The following is a 17042-nucleotide window of genomic DNA, read 5'->3' as shown; positions in this document are numbered from 1 at the left end:
AAAACAAAGCAAAACAAAACATCAAGATAGGGACTGGGGGCCATCGAGATAGTTCAGTGGACTAAGTTCCTGCTTAGGCAAGCACAGGGGCCAGGGTACGATCCCTGGTACCATGTGCCCCGTTAGCCCCACCCTCGAGTATGCTGAGCCATTGGCAGAGTCTGGGCATGGTGGTACACTCCTGTAATCCCAGTGCTGGGGAGGCTGAAAACAGAAGGATCACCAGGAGTCCGAGTTGCACAGTGAGACCCTGTACCAAATACATTTAAAAAAATAATTAAACAATATAAGCACTAACTGCACCTTTCAATGTATAGAAATTAGTATAGTTATCTTAGCTATCCTGTGTATGTATGTATATATATATATTTTTTCCTTCCTTTTCTTCTTTCCCTCATCAGATTAAAAAGATGTATTTTTTACAATTTTATATTCAGCTATGAAGAAAAACAAACCTGAGTCTTTTATAGATAAGTGGATGCAACTAGAGACTATACTCATTAGTGAAATAAATCAGACCTGCATGTGTAAACATCTTATTGTCTCCATAGTGCAAGAAACTAAAAGTGAATAAAATCTGAATGGTACAATAAATATTGTGAAAGGGAAAGAAACTGCTCAAAGGGAAAGAACAACAGCACCCCGAGTTTGAGGCCATTGGAGTCCCAGGATCATCTCTTGTCACTAAGGAGGGTTTTAACATTGAGAGGTAGAGTCAGAGATCCGAGAGAATTCCCTGGAGATGGGCAGCAGTGGAAAGGGAAGAAGGAGAGTGGGAAAAAGGAATGTCTTGGGGAGAGGCCAGTGCCCACAGGAAGGCCTGCTCTCCCTGACAGGTTATTGGCTCTGGGAGCACATGTGGTCCCCTGAACAGTGCTGAGGGTTCTCCTGGGAGAAGAGCCACAGGTCACCTAGGCAAACTTTTCAGTGATCAGCTGTCAGCCTAGGAGCAGTCTGGGGCTGTGTTACCATGGCAAAGTCCAGAGCTGCACCCATAGACCAGGAAATTGGTGTACAGAGGTTCACAGCATCAGTTTAGACAATGTAAAGGAAATTTAACTCCCAGCGCCAGGTCCCTGGCTAAGTTTCTCATCAAAGAGCTGGATGAGGAGCAGAGCCTTTTCTCAGAATAGGTTTTTCCTGTGCTGTTGACCTACTGAAGTACTCAAAACCCAGCACAACTGGGAAACCCTGCTATGACCCATCCAGGTGAGCTGAGTGTGGCTTCAGGAGAAAAGGATGGCCCAGCTCACCTGAGAACAGATTTACATATGCAGATGAGAAGCTGTCCTTAGCATGCCCCAGGTGGGGTCACATGATCCCGTCTAGAACATGAACACCTTTTGTTTCAGGATGATTGGCCTAATCTGCCCCTTCTTGTAGGCTTCTGGAGCACTCACACCACCAATCCCAGCACTGGACATTGAAACGGTCACAAACTAGATTCAGTTATCTCTGGAAAACCCACCCCTCATGACTGCATGAGACTCTGGGGGGACCTTCAGAGCCAAACCATAATACAGGGATTATTGAGCATTCATACTTCCTCGTACTTCTGATATACTGGGTGGTGAGTCAAACTGGGTATACTGGGTGGTGAGTCAAACTGACAGAGGTCCTATAAAGTTGCCTCTTCTGGCTATTTCTCTGAGCATCTTTAAGCCTCAGTTTCCTTGTTTGAAAATGGGCTTCCTGATAGTCCATAGCTCCTGTTATCATTATGTGCCAATCCATGTGAAACACTTCCATTTAGTGCCCAGTATTAAGTATGAAGTAGGTATCAGCTAACAGCATTCTTTCACCTAGATGACTGTAATCCTTAGGGATTAAACCTATGTCACATGTTCTCAGAGAGCTCTCACATATTTAATCAGTTTGAGTCAACTGTCTTCCTCCTACAGGGTTGGCCCAACCCAGCATCACCTTCAGCTTTGATTTTTGCCATCAGCACTGCTTACACCCGTAACATTTCACACCATCTGAATCTATTCAGTGCTACAGAGTAGCAGGTGTTGGCCAGCTTCCAAAGACGTGTAGTGGGAAGGCTCCCTGTCCCCCAGAGGCGTGGAAATGCCCTCTTCTATGTGAGGCAGTCAGTGGACAGAGGCACATTCGCAGGTTGACGTCTTGGGATTCATCAGGGGCCCCTTGGCGTCCACTGTGTGAGTGCAGAGTGGTCATGCTGAGTGGATGCAGTCCGGGTGTGCGGCGCCTACAGGCGGCATCTACCTTCCACCTTGTGTGGGTATGGCAAAGGTCAGTGGCAAACACTGCAACATGTTCTTATTTTTTCTGCGTAAGTCTGTGACAGCTCTTTTAGAAATTATTCTGCTTGGGACAAATAAGACTCCTATCAGCGATGATCTCTCTCAAGATACTGGAACTCTCGGAGAATGCAATTGAAAATAAGTTGCACAGCTTTTCAAAATTGCATTGCATCACCATTGATAAAAATCTTAACACCTTGTGGTTAGATCAACTAATGGGGATTGTGTCTCAGAAGTTAGTGACGTGAATAGCACGTGTCCTAGCCATGTGTTCTCACTTCCAAGTCCTTCACTTCTTCACGTGCAAAGTAGAAAGACTGTTGTTTATTTCAGAATTATTGTGAATTTTCATCGCCAAGCACAGAGCTTGGCGTAGAGCGCAGAGCAGTATTTCACAGATGCTGGCTTTTCAGTTCATTATTCTGGAAAAATGAGATCATCGTGTATACATAGAGCACACGTCAGAATTTTGGATAGATTATCTCATTTAATCCTCTCCATCACTACATGAAGTAGAGAGTCTTATTAAACCCACTTTACAGGTTTGTAGGTAGAGGAACTTGCACTGGACCCACACTCCTGATGCTGAGCCCATGCTGTAAGCATCGTGCTTTGTTTTCTGGCTTCAGGCTTTCGAGAGGACTCCTAGGCATACCGTATGGGAGGACTTGCCAGGGTGCCTTGTGTATTGAAAGCGATGATGTTCATCCTTACTTCATTCTTGTTTTTCTTCTGATCCTTCTCTGAACCCAGCAGCAGCAACAAAAATCTCTCTCTTCTGGGCCTTTGGTGGCCTGCTGCAGGAGAGCTTCCTTGGGAGGTCCATCCTGGGTGGTCTGCAGCTCGGGCAGGCTTAGGGGAGCAAAGGAGAATGAATGTCAAAGGGATTTGCCACCGACGGTCGGTTCGCGGCACGTCACAGTCACCTTTTACATGGACCTGTGGCCTCTTCCTGCGGGAAGACCCTTTGTGATGGGCTTACTTTACATCAGTCCTTAGCTTCAGGATGAGAACAATGGTTTGGAGAAGACATGCACCAAATGTAGCACTAAATGAGGAACCGTGGTTGAGAGTTGAAGGGGCCAACTGTGACTGTCTGCGTGTCTGTGTGTCTGTCTGTCTCTCTGTCTGTTCCAATACCACCTGTCAGATTCAGGCAAGTAATTTTGCCTCTCTTGAGTATCATTTCCTCATGGGAAGATGGCAGTAGCATCAGCTTCCCTGTCCACATCTCAGGCTGTGTGAATGGTTTCATAGGATAATAAGTACAACATTGTTTGGAAACGGGAGTGTGCTATATCCTTCGTCTCTTCCTGTTGACATGAATTTTACCAATGCTCGTCTATTTTTATATTGTTTGAATGAGTTTATACATAAGCACATTTCCTTGTGAATATTGTAGTCTCATCACCATGATTTTAACATTCTGCTTTAGAATCATGCCAGCAAACTTGACATTAGCAGGTTATCTTTTAATAACAATTAATAAAATTACCCTTTATTCCAAAGGAATAATTATTTCAGGCAGTGGGGCAAGTTACTATTGCAGTAGGGAAAATGCTTTGCAGTTGAGTCTGTGAACACCTGGAACCTTAGGCAAGAGAGTTGTCATGTATAGAGAGGAGTAAAGGTTAGAAGGAAGCATATGTGGGGACCTGAGAAGGAAATGGGGCTCGTCAACACTAGGTAGAGAATACTTTATTCCCAGGCTGGCCTAGGAGGGACCCTAAGAAAGGCTGGCTCAAGTGTAGATGTCCAAGTTCAGGGCTCTGAAGCAGAGGAGAAGTCCATTCACGTCGGCTAATAAACTTTGCTCTGAATGACCAGCTCGACAAACAATTAAGCTAATCATTTATGAGGCAAAGAAAGGTGCTTTAGAGGGTCTGTTCTGGACTAGTCATTCATGAATCTTGCATAATTCATTTGGAGAAGAGGATTCTAGGCCGTTAGCTGTGTTTTAGATAAGAAAGGATGGGAAAATTTTTATTTTTATTTATTTTTTATTATGTATTTATTTGTATTTTAGGGAAGGGTGTACAGGGTGTTCAGGTCTTACTACTAGATTGGACTTGTAGTGATCCTCCTGTTGTCAGCCTCCCAAGAGCTGGGATTAGAGGGGCACGCCACCATGCCTGGTCTCAACTGCCATCTCAGCGTGCCCCAGGGGGCGGGGCTGTCACAGCAGGCCCTGGGAATCAAACCCCTGGTCCCTGCAACTGCCTCCAGGCACTTTAATCTGCAGAGCTATTTGGCTGGCCCTTTCGATGGGAAAATTCTTAAACTTTACTATTTCCAAGATGGTGAAATTCAGCGTTGACAATTGGGGGCATTTATTATCAATTAAGATTGCTTTTAGTTGCAAGTAATGTCATCAGATAGGGTCCGAGGAGGTGCCCTGAGAGAGAAGGTGCAGACCCCAACTCAGACCCAAGTAGGTTCCTGACTTAGCTCTGCAGAGAAACATTGCTGCTTGTGAGAGACACAGTCTGATTTATTGAGCAGTTAGAAAGTGAGAGAGACTAGAAATGATTTCTGTTTCCTAGGCTAAAAGAAGTAGAGCTCTGAGGGAGAGGGCCAGACTCATGCATTAATAAAAAGAAAGGACCAGCTTTTATAGGGTTGCTGGGGTGGGCCAGGGTCGGGCTGAGCAGCACTTTAGTTCTGGTTTTCTCAGGTGATTCAGGAGAAGTCCTTGCCATTTCATGCAGTCTCTAGGAAATGACTGTGTCTGCTTGGGGCAGTCTCAGTTTTGCAGAGGCTCGGATGGAATTCCAGAGGACTCCGGAAAATACTCGAAACTTCTGGGTGCTCATCGATAGTGGAGTGTCCTGTAAATCTGTGTTTCTGGTGTCCTCAATCTTAAAGAGGGATGAGATTAGATTATATAATCTCATGTGGAGTCACTCCATTTCTGGGTACTGCCGGTGTTTCAACAGATGCTCGTTAAGTGACTCACAGACTAATATACAGAGCTGAGCAGGGTTCTGCCTCAACACTTTAAAGTGAAGATGGAAACAGGTACAAAATGAAGGTTAAGCTTCTGCTTTTAGAAACCCATCGGGCGTCTTTAGGCCCAAGTGAAGAGTCACTTCGTGTGTGTGTGTGTGTGTGTGTGTGTGTGTGTGTGTGTGTTTAGCAAAAGGTTTCAAATTCCTGGCTGCTGTAAGCAAAAACACAAGGCCTCTAATAACTAACAGCTTATGGGCCCAGGAATTGGTTTGCCTTTTGTCCTTATGGTGGTTTCTGACTGTCTTACTCATAGAAAACTAACAGCACTGTAAACAAAGAGAGGTTTAGATTTCTCTCCTGAGAAATAGTTCAGGGGTCTACCTGTGCTGGTATTTGTTTAGCTGGTTGGTGATGGCACCAACTCCTGGAGTCTGTCTGTGCTGCTGTTTTGTTTGTTGCCTGTTGGCCACAGAATAGTTGCTGCAGATGCAAGCATCACATCCACATGCACACAGATGCCTCTATCTGCAGGGGAGATCGGGAAAGTTATTAGCGCTGCATCCTGACGGAGGAGTTTCCTTAGTAGGAAGAGCCAGGGCATAAACCATGCTGAATTTTCTCTTTCTTCTGCTAATTGTGTTCTACATGTAATATTGATTCATTTCATTTTACCACCGGCATAAGCCTTTTAGTATTTTAATGTAGGAAACTAGATGTCTTATAAGTAGAGTGTTGGAAAATACCCCGTATGTTTTGCTTCCAGATAAGGGAATAGAGCCATTCTTCAAGATAGTTTCTGGGGGAGGTTTAGGAAAAGTGAAGAGTTTTTTGAATAAATTTATTTGGAATCATATATTGACATTAATAAGCTTGAGAAAGTATCTAAAACAAATATTGCAAAGGTTTTATATCTCTAAAGATCTCTTATGTGTAATACAGAACTTGCCCAAGTAGTGCCAACAGTTGTGCTTTTACATACCAAATTATTCCTATAAACAGTTGTGCCCATTTTAGTCACTTTATTGTCATGAAGACAAAATACCTAGCACCTAGTGTCTACAGGAAGAGAGGTTTGTTTGGCTTATATTTCAGACATCAGGCTCAGCTGGCTGCCAGCAGAAATGGCACAGGGGAAGGGCCTGGCGGAGCAAGCCTACTCAGGTCTACTCAGGTCATGATGGCTGAGAAGAAGTGAGTGGGGCTGGGAAGATAGCTCAGTGGTCTAAGTGCCTGTCTGGCAAGCACAAGGACCCCAGTTCAATCCCTGGTACCGCAGGCCCCGTGCTGGCCCTAGAACCCAGAGTGTGTCACATCAGCCCCAAAACCAGGCGTGGTGGTGCATGCATGTAATCCCAGTGCTGGAGAGGCTGAGACAGGAGGATCACTACAAATCTGAGCTATGTAGCGAGACCCTGTACCAAATAAATAGATAAATAAATAAATGCATAAATATTTGTGTGTGTGTGTGTGAGAGAGAGAGAGAGAGAGAGAGAGAGAGAGAGAGAGAGAGAGGAGCTGGGGTAGGAGACAGGCCCCTCCAGGTGTCTCCCCATGACCCACTTCTTCCAATCAAGCAGAACTCCCAACAGCACCTTCAGCTGTGGATTCCTCAACAGATTAATCCACAGATGAGCACAGCACTCTCTGTGACCAATCACATCTTTTAGGGCACATTCCCGAGCCTGGTCCTGGGCTGTCACCAGCATCTGGTGACATGGTCCTTTGCTACTGAGTAAACACAAGGTGTATGAAAATATAATCAGCCTTAAAGCAGTAGGGTGCTCACCCTGAAACTCATCTCTGAAGACACTTCCCCTACTGAAATAATTTAGAGTTGTGGGTCATCTGTACCGTGGGAACATGATTTTTCTAAAAAAACTTTTATTTGCTCAAAAATATCTGGAAAAAAGAACTATCTTTGGAGAACAGTTACGTTTTAAGTGAACTCTCCATAGTTTCAATGTACTATTAAGTTATAAATAAAAGCACAAGCTGTTTATATCATGTTATTTCCATTTGGTCACAAAGAGAAATATTTGTTTACTTTCAAGAAATAGTGTGTGCCAGACCTCATCAGCAGATATTTGTAGATTAAAGGGCCACATGGCATTATAAATTATTTTTAATACTGTCAAATTTTCCTTCAAAGAATATAGATAATTTTTATAAGTATAAAAATCTTTGTTCATTAAAAAGATGAAATAAAAATGAGCATGTTTGCTGAGAACCTGGTTGTAAGCAGTCATGAGAGAGGAGGTGCTTTGACCCAGGGCTTTGGGCTGGCTATTGAGCCGTGGGAGAAGAATGTCGTATTGATGGAGGAGGGAAGGCGTCACCGGACACATTGCTCTCTGGAGTTCCGGCTTTTCTCAGTCCTGCCATCAAGAGAACGTTTCAAAGACCTTGTCACAGTAGCTCATTCTTCTGCATTTTTTCCTTCTTTTCTAAAGGTTTCTGTTTGTCTTTTCTGTGATATAGGCAGGGCTGAGGTCATGAAGGCTGTAGCTACCCATAGGAAGGGGAGGAGCCTCATCTAAAGAAGTCGTTTGCCTTCATCCGTGCTCGTGCCCAGGGCTAAGTCATGCAGGCCTGGGGAGGTCGCAGTCTCAGCGTATGAGCACCCTTGTTGTTCCATGTGAGTAGAAAGCAAGGTCTACATGTTTTTGAAGTTGCCCATGTTTCTCCCAAAATAAGACCTACATGGAAAACAGCTTTGGAAACTAGAGATCAAAAACGTCAGCTTCAGTCAGCCTATCCTTGTCTTACCTGCCAAGACTATTTTCTTGCCTCTAAGACAGGTAAATTTTCTGCTCCAAAGCCTGTGCATTAATACATACGTGCATGACTGTGAACACATGAGTGCATCTTACCTTCTCCATGCTCTTGTAATATATCTCTGTGGCCACAATGAGTAGCCAGGATGGACATTTCCCCTGAGGCCTTTCATCATAGCCCAAATTGAGCCCAGCTCTCAGGTACCCAGGGTGGGGCGCATGAGTGCTCCAGAAATACTTGGTTGTGATTTGCTGCTTGGAAACCCATGAGGTAAGCCACATGCTTACCTTATGAATTAGCATAATTACCATAAGCATGATCCTTATGAATTCAGCTTCAATTTTATTTTGCATTTCTTGCCAAGTATTTGCACAGACATCTGAGATTCCTAAACTGGGGTATGGTCGGTCCTAGATTACACTAGCTGAGTTGGGGGCCCTTGAAGCTTGAGCATCTCTGAAAGATCCAGCATGTCTGTCCCTTGACTTCCTGGGAGTCCCTGTCATGGTTAGCCCAGGGCATTGGCACATGGAAGCAAGACTTCCTCTAGGAGCTTTGTTTTTATGCATTTGTTTAATTCTCTTTCTTTACATTTAGGTTAATCTCAGAGCCATTGCTTTGCTCTTGCCAGTCAAGCCGTTAGGTAGAATGAGGGTCGGGAATAGGAAGTTGCTGCTGTACAGACAGTGAAATGCGTAGTGGGGTTTATTGGAATCCAGAGTCCTCACAGGCAAGGATGTGACTTCCTGTGAAGACAGCAGCCCTCTCTTCACTTGGAATCCAGAAGTGGCCTTCTTCTGAACAACGAAAACTCACTTATGTGAAACAGATATTCTTCCTACTCTTTGGTTTATTTATACACATCAGAGAGAAGTCAGTGTTGGAACATTCTTTATCTTGGAGTTGATAATAAAAAAAAAGGTGTCAGGCTCTATTATGCCCTACAGATATTCAAAATCCAGCTCCTCCCCAGAACGCTAGCCACTTACACAGGCCGTCTAATAAATGTCTTAAGTTACTTGCCCAGAATTCAGTGCTTGATTGCACAACCCAGGCATCAACTGTCCTCCAAGTTTCTACTGTTGGAGAAGGGGCTTCCCATCTACCCGGATGTCCAGGCAGAACTTCTCAGTTATCCCTGATTCTTTGCTTCCCTTTTACCCACAGTGTCAGTAATTCCTGTTGGCCTGGCCTCCAAATTCTATCTCTAAGTCCCTCATGTGTCCCTATCACTGTCATTATCTCCTTCCTTGAATCAGTCTTTTAAGGTCCCTCCTTGTTTGCTTGGGCTCTGCTTTCTACCAAGCAGCAAAAATTATCTTTCCTAAAAATATTAATCAGATATGGTTACACCTACGCTGTATGCCGAGGTAGATCTGGTGCCTCCCTTGTCTAATGCCATTCATTAATTTTCCATAGCAGTGAGATGAGAATCGTTACCCCTTACTCTGGTTTAAAAAGTCCTTTGGGGGTCTGCTCCCATTCAGAGGTCCCATGTACCTGATATGTGTCAAGCCACTGAAGTGAAAGCCTTCCTCCTTCCAGGAGGGACCTTCCCTTGTCTCTCCATAGCTTTCTCCTAACATTTACAGCAAAATATCCTGCTAAATCTTACCCCTCCTGGAGGTCTTTCTTGCTCATCTGATGATACAAGCCTCCACCCAGGCAACATTGACCTCATAACCCTTCTAGAATTTATAACAACTGTTCCTACCACCAGTGCCTTGAGTAGAATCTGAGGTCTATGAGTCCAGAGGTCTTACCTACTCTGACACCTTTGTGTCCCTAAGAACCCAGATGAGGTTGGTGTTTGGTGTGGTGTGGGTTGCATCCTCAGCTGTTTTTCCTTCGATGTAGATTACAGTTTTCTCAAAACCTTGGCACCAGTAGATTATTTTTCTGTCTGTTCTTACAGGAGACTGGACTTTATGAATATAAAGTCTTTGGTATTTTAAAGGACTGCCCACCAGCTCTGCTTGTAGATGTCTATATGGATTTAGACTACAGAAAACAGTGGGATCAGTACGTTAAAGGTAAGTGACATCTACTTTATTAATGAAAAATTAGAAATTAGAACCTATTGCAATTGATTCTGGCCAATGGAAAGGAAGATTTCATTTTTGCTAGTTTGTGCTTCCTTTTAAATTTTGGCACAGATGACATTTGAATGTGGGTCTGAAATACAGCATCGCTGTTCCTGGCCCTTGCTCCTGACATCCTTTGTTAGGTCTTCTCGGCAGCTTGTGCTTGGAGCTCTTTTGCTTTGCCTATAAAGCCATGTTCTCTTCCCACGTGGCAGGGTGGTCATGGGAGGCTCCACGGAAGAGGTGCATCCAAGCTTTCAAATCAGGCAATCAGTCCGCACATGCGCAGAGGTAGAAAGGGAGGGGTGAATGGTCTGAGAATCTCAGGTGAAGGGAAGAGCAGCAGGACTGAGGGCAGAAAGCAGAAGCAGTGTGACCAGAGAGTACCAGCAGTTTGGTGCTGCTTGGTTGGCTGTTTTAGCAGAACCAGCCCCAGCTTGTATACTACTTTGGAGTATGGTGCTCCCCTTAGGAGCCTGGACAAAGGACCAGATCCCCAAGGGCCTAGCGTGGTTCTGGCTATGGATCTTAAACTTTATACCACAAGCTGCACTGTGAGGGGCATTAAACAGGGCCTTTCCCTGCCACTCAGAGCTGGGAGAGGCTTCCGCAGCTAAGGCTCAGTGGTGCTGACCTGCAGAACTCTCCACACGTAGTCTTTAGTGAGAACACCTGGCTGCACCCAACAAAAAGCCAACCAAAGACAGCATAAAGAAACTACAAAGAGTTTATTGCTTTATGGCATCAGAAAGTGCAAGGCTTTCTAGCTCCCAGGTCAGTCATTTTTGAATAATTCCATCAGAACATTTCCGTCTTCATCTCTAGACTGTCTTCCTCTGCGTTCACCTGGTTCTCAGACCCTTTGTCCACACAAAGAATGTCTTCTGGATGATCCAGGCTTATATTCTAATGAACCAAATGACCCCAGAGGAAAAAGAACTCTTGTGATGGCGGCCAGAGTACCAAGATTGGCTCTGGGCAGCGTGATGGCTTCGAGCACGTGTTATTTCTTGTGGACATCTCACGTGGTTCCCAGCAACTTGTTTTCAGACACCCTTGCTACTCAGGGAGCATAACGATGCTCATTCAGGAAGCTGGCTGATTTTCTGTCCCAAGCAGCCACAGTGGTGGCGTAGGACACAGGACTCTGCCAGCGAGACCCACACGTGGCTTCAGTTTAGAAAACCGCAATATGAGAAAGCAGGCAGCAGGTGAAATCCTCCATCCTCCGTGAAAGCTGAGGAATCTGGCTTTCAAGAAGAGGATAGCAGAGCCCCTGGGCTCTGCTTCCCAGCACATCGGCAGCCGGTGCCGTGGTGTGTGGCCCTTTAGCAGCTGCGGGTGGCTTTGTGGGAACACCCTCAGGTCCTGCACCTCACGCTCGGGGACCTTGTTGATCCACATTAGGCGTAGACCTGCTAGACGGGCCAGCCACACCTCAGCCAGCTGCAGCGGGCCCCAGCACCACTGTCTTCACGTCTCTCTCATTCTGTGGGCCCTGGAGGTATGGCAGTTCCAGCCCTGCTGAAAGCGCAGAGTGCAGAAGGAGGGGGTGGGGGGGGGGCAGGGGATGCCTGGGGGACAGCTGAGGTGCTAGTTCTGGTACAAGAAAGGTGAAAGGTGCTCAGGGTGCAAAAGCAGCGCGGGCCCCTCCCTCCTGCCTTTCCTTTCTCCAGTCTCCTGTGGCCCAAAGGCCCCGGCAAGCCTTCCTCCACGGTCTGCTTCTGATTTTCTTTACAAAGCCAGTTCCAGCCCCCCACAGCATTCCTCGGGCCTCCCCTGGTGGAGTCCGCAGGGCTCCTTCTTTTGCTGGACAGCGTGTGGCCACTCCATCACTTTGTCCCTTTGCTGTCTCCTGCCGAGAGCTGGCCGCTGCTTGCACATAGTGGTGTGAGTGAATCGTTGTCAGGAAATTTAGGCTCTGTAGCCGGGGCATCATGTGAGGATGGAAACTTGGGGGAAGAAGCGAGAAGAAACCCAGCTCCTTCGCAGCTGTGCCAGGGACACTGCCTTGGGGGACCTTTCCCTTCCCATCAGAACCCGTGCTGAAAGGTCTAAAAAGCAGAACTTTTAGTGCTCTAGCGCCACCTGGTGGTTCCCCTTATTCCAAACTCTCCGATTATTCGCGGGTACTTGGTTTAGTTCCATGGCTTTCCTTCTCAGAACACTGTGTTGCACAGTAGACAAGTACAGGCTCGGAGCTTTTATTTGTCTAGTGTCTTGCTGCCTGCCTTCCAGGGAAGCTGCTTCCAGACAGAATGAATCTGCTCGATTTTGTTCAAGAATTCTCATGCGTTGGTGGTTGAACATCGACTACGAGGTCAACCTGCCTCAGCTTCTTGTTACTTGAAGCCAAAGACGTTCCTACATGTACTAACTTTTCCTGTTGGCCTTTAGAAATCTGTGAAAAAGAATGCGACGGAGAGACCGTGACGTACTGGGAAGTGAAGTTCCCTTTTCCCATGTCCAACAGAGATGTATCCTTGCAACACGGCACACTGCCGCTCGGCCAGCTGTCTCTGCGCTTCTCTCAACGCGCAGGGGCTAGGGGCGCTGACTGTGTAAGCACTGATTTGATAAGATCAAAGCTGATGCCAGAAAGGGTCGGCCAGATAGCTCAGCGGATTAACGTGCCTGCTTAGACACACGAAGGAACCGGGGTTTGATCCCTGGCACACCGTGCTGGCGCCACCCCCAGGGCACGCTGAGACTCCATTGAGCCTGGGCATGGTGGTATATGCCTGTAACCCCAGTGCCTGGGAGGCTGAAAACAAGGATCACTACAAGTCCGATCTGTGTAGTGAGACCCTGTAGACCCTGTACTAAATACATTTAAAAAAAAAATGATGCTAGTTGGCATTCAAAACTATGGTAAGGGTCTAAATAAAATTTGAAAAATTGTCACAGTGCAAGACACATTGCCCTTACGGTTGCACCTGTCTCGTGAGGTCCTGAATCCATTCAAAATGTTGTGGAAATTTCTACCAAATATAAACGTGGTGGTTTACACTGTGTGGTCTCGCACCCGGGATCTGGTACCACTTGACTTCTGGATGTGCCTCAGAGTGGACGTGAGCAGGACCAGTGAAGGGCTTGGATCCATGCAGGACCCAGAAGCTGCTGATGTAGCACGACTAAAGACGCCTATGAAAGAGCAACTGCAGAGCTGCTTTTGAAAGTGGTGTGAGATAAGTGTGTCCAAAGCAGGAGGAGTATCTTGAGGGAGGTTAACGGCAGTGTGTCCTTCTCTGTAATGCATTTTTCAAGTTTTGTTTAAATATTCACTACAATTTTGATCACAATGCGTAGACATAGAGTGTGCGGTGTGTGCTGTGCTATACGGTAAGGGCTCGGTAAGGAGTGGCCCTTGCTTCTTAGGGTGCGATTACCTTCCCTCCAGTAGACAGGCAGACCCAGGGGCCGTTGTGTGGATATTTACGAGGAGGAAATGGTTTTGTCATCCTCAGTAAACCACTACTGATGGAGAGAGGACATCTGCCTAGTAAATGTCCAGGCACTCACTGCCTTACTGCCGGCCATGGTTACAGTGTTGCCAACATCTCTGCAGATAGATCTGTCATCAGAGCTCAGGTGAGGACAGGACAATGCAGAATGACATCGCTGTCTCTCCAGTGCTTTGGCGCCAGGCTTTCTCTCAAGCCCCACCAAGCCAATGGAGAGCATCTTATTCCCTTTTCCTACTATGGACACTGAGTCTCAGGAGGGCGAGGCACTTGCCCTCTCTAAGTGCCTTTGGGAGAAAGGAGGAATTGTTTCCTTGCATGATTAGAGGCATCAATGAATCTTCACCAGGTAGGTGGTGAGAATCTAGGTATATGAGACACTGTCTTGCAGGACAGCCTGGGAGGCAAAGTAGGTAAACAAAGTACCAAGAGCAGGGAGCAGATGCCAAGAGGGAAGGGCAGACCCTCTTCCCTTTGCCTCCTGCTTTCAAGGTGCCCCCTGCCCCAGGCAGTGCTGGTGGTGGTGTCAAGCCTTAACCAGCAGTGCAGTACGTCTATGTCCGGCAGCGGCGAGACCTGGATGTGAAAGGGCGGAAGATCCACGTGATCCTGGCCCAGAGCATCTGTCTGCCTCAGTTTCCTGAGAAGTCAGGTGTGATCCGGGTAAATCAGTACAAGCAGAAGCTGGCGATTGAGAGCGACGGCAATCGGGGGAGCAAAGGTAAAGCCCGGGCTGCGGGTCAGCAACCCAACTGGAGAGGCAAGTCAGGTGTACAGAGCTTGGCCCTGGTGGGCAGGGCATGGACAGACCCAGGTACAAAGCAGAAGGGTGTGCACCTGAGCAGAGCTTTGATCCACCCTAGACTTGGCTGGAGCAAGGGGAAGAGGACTGGCTCAACCCAGCCCATGCTGTTCTAACTCTTGCTCTGTTCCTGATAAGATCATGTCAAAAGGAGACCAGGGGGCTTGGACCAGGGGGCTCAGAAGTTCTCTTCAGGCTGTTCCCGTGGAGCATATATGCTGAGTGGGCGGGAGGATGGGCACAGTGCTGAGCACAACTGTCTTGGAAGACATAGCTCCTGCTCAGTGCAGGGACTCAGGACTTCTCCACTTAGGGACCTCTCCACTGGCCCCTGGAGAGGCAGTGTAGGAGAGAGGCAGGCAGCCACCTGCTTTCCTGGGCTGAGTGTGGCCTGTGTCTTAGGCAAAATCTGAGCCACAGTTCTGACACTGTAAGGTTGCTGTATCACACATCTTCTCTGAATCATTTATCCATAAGATGGGCATACTTTTGCCAGTTCCCGAGGATTGTTAGGATAAGTAAGTAAGAGAGGGTCTCCAATACCCAGCAAAATATTTAAAAAATAGCAAAGTGTGAATATGACCATGTTTTAAAAAATACTTGTATAGGATTGGCCAGACAACTAAGTAGATTAAGGCATCTGCTTAGGCAGATGCAGGGGTTGGGGGTTCGATCCCTGGCCTGCCATGGAGGATGCTGAGATGGGGATTGAGACTGGGCATGGTGGCACAAGCCTTTAATCTCAGCCCTTGGGAGGGTGAAAAACAGGAGAATCACTACGAGTCTAATCTAAGTAGTGAGACCTTGTAGACCCTTTATTAAATACATTTTTTAAAAAAAAATGCTGGTGTATAAACATGCCACAAGGCAAGTCAGTGGAGAGAAGTCCATTGGAACTACCGGATTTCTGGCTATGAATGTGAGGACACAACATTTGCAGAGATTTATTGGGTGCTGCACTTTCCCAGTGTTTTTTTGTTTTGTTTTTTTTTTTTTTTTTGTCTTCCTGAATTGTCCTTTCTTTCCCCCTCTAGTTTTCATGTATCACTTCGATAACCCAGGTGGTCAGATTCCGTCCTGGCTCATTAACTGGGCGGCCAAGGTGAGATGGGGGTGGGGCGGGGCTGGTGTTTGAAAAATGTTGACTTAGCCCGGAAGCTGTCAGGCTGAAAAGATGCATTGTTCCAGGCAGAGGGAGGCTCTTTTATGAAGAGCTTGGTTGAGTGACTCCGCTTAGAGCTGGGGTTGCCAACACCCATGATGGAGATAGGGACAAAAGACAGAATTGTTAAGTTGGAATGCCAGCCCCTCCCTGCTGGTGACCCCAGTCCTGGCCAGGCCCACTGTCTGGCACCTCTGGACAATAGATTGCTCCCTGCAGGAATAATTGGGCTTTCGGACTCAGTATGTGCTTATGAAAGGGGAAGACAGACCTGGCTCGGAGGACAGCAGAGTTAGAGACACCCAGATGTGCCCAGGCCTGATGGAAACCTCTAGTTTTGTTGTTGTTGCCCCCCCCCTTTTTTTTCTTAGTAAGTGGAAAACACTGCAAAGGTGGCTTGGTCCCCTAGAGACCACCTAGGACCCTGGCATTATGGAAACCATTCACCCTATTTTGTACGTAAGTTAAATGCTCAAAGACTTTGGAGTTGAAAAATGAGAGTTTTTTTTTTAATCCTGGCCCTGCTATTGATTGCTGTCTTACTTAGTGAAGTCATGAATTTCTCCTTTAAAAAACAAACAAAAGTTTTCTGCTCCATGGCATTTAGGGAAAATCTTGTGTTTGGATCAACACTATTTAGTAGTAATGCAGCCTTCCTTCTGAACGCAAATGCTCACATTTTTCTAATTCTTAGAAAGCAAGTCCCTTCTGTTGCTTCTTTAGAAGATCCAACCATCCAGCCAGATCACATTTCTGCTGCTTTCTTTTCTTTTGAAGAAGTAAAATCTCAGAAAGTTCTCTGAGTTTTATTAGCGAAAGTCGACCTGGAAAGGCCTGTCTTATAGAAACACTGAGGGTCACGATTTCTCTGTGCTCAGAGTCTTACCTTTCGTTATTATCTGTGAAAAGATCCTGTTGAAATCTGTACAGGGACTGTGTTGTCTTTTATTGTGCTGAAAGCCATCTTTCTCTACCTCTTGCTCACCCCAGAAGCTCAGGATTGATCACTAGAAGGACACAATGCTGACAGTTTCTTTTTCTTTTGCAGAATGGTGTTCCGAACTTCCTGAAAGACTTGGTGAAAGCCTGTCAGAACTACCTCAATAAAACTTAAGAAAGACTCTGGGTGGAGTGCTGCATACCTGTAATCCCAGCATTCTGGGAGGCTGAGGCAGGAAAACTACAAGTCTGAGCCCAACCTGGGCAATTTAGAAGCTTGAAATATAAAAAGAGCACTGGGGATATAGCTCAGTGCAAAGGCTGTAGGTTCAATCCCTACTCCACACAAATAAACAGAACCTCACAAAGAAAACTGGAACTCATGCATCCATGGAGTGGCATTTCCAGAAGTGCCACAGGCCACCAAAGCTCAGGCTTCCTTCCACGCTTACGTTTCCAGAGACCTGCACACGTTACAGGGTGTAGTCAATGCCTGGCGCTTGGCAACTCACTAATTCCTCTCCCACTCACCCTGCCCCAGGGTCAGCTGTCTCTTTCTACTGTTGATTAAGAAACAAATTAAGGAAACCTTTCCTTGTT

The 17042-nt window shown here is 46.4% G+C and overlaps 1 protein-coding gene across 1 annotated transcript in view; it reads left to right on the top strand.

Moving 5' to 3' along the window:
• Window positions 1-16700, top strand: part of Pctp (phosphatidylcholine transfer protein) — a 21348-nt gene extending 4648 nt beyond the window's left edge. Inside the window, exons 2-6 of the mRNA XM_004645281.2 lie at window positions 9907-10024; window positions 12473-12552; window positions 14089-14260; window positions 15376-15443; window positions 16552-16700. Coding sequence (XP_004645338.1) covers window positions 9907-10024; window positions 12473-12552; window positions 14089-14260; window positions 15376-15443; window positions 16552-16617 — 504 coding nt within the window. The 3' untranslated portion in view covers window positions 16618-16700. The remainder of the gene's footprint in view (window positions 1-9906; window positions 10025-12472; window positions 12553-14088; window positions 14261-15375; window positions 15444-16551) is intronic.
• The last annotated feature ends 342 nt before the right edge of the window (window positions 16701-17042 follow it).

The sequence above is a fragment of the Octodon degus genome, unplaced genomic scaffold (genome assembly GCF_000260255.1).
Source record: "Octodon degus isolate 3935 unplaced genomic scaffold, OctDeg1.0 scaffold00222, whole genome shotgun sequence".
Lineage (NCBI taxonomy): Eukaryota > Metazoa > Chordata > Mammalia > Rodentia > Octodontidae > Octodon > Octodon degus.
This window is presented reverse-complemented; position numbering and strand designations above follow the sequence as displayed.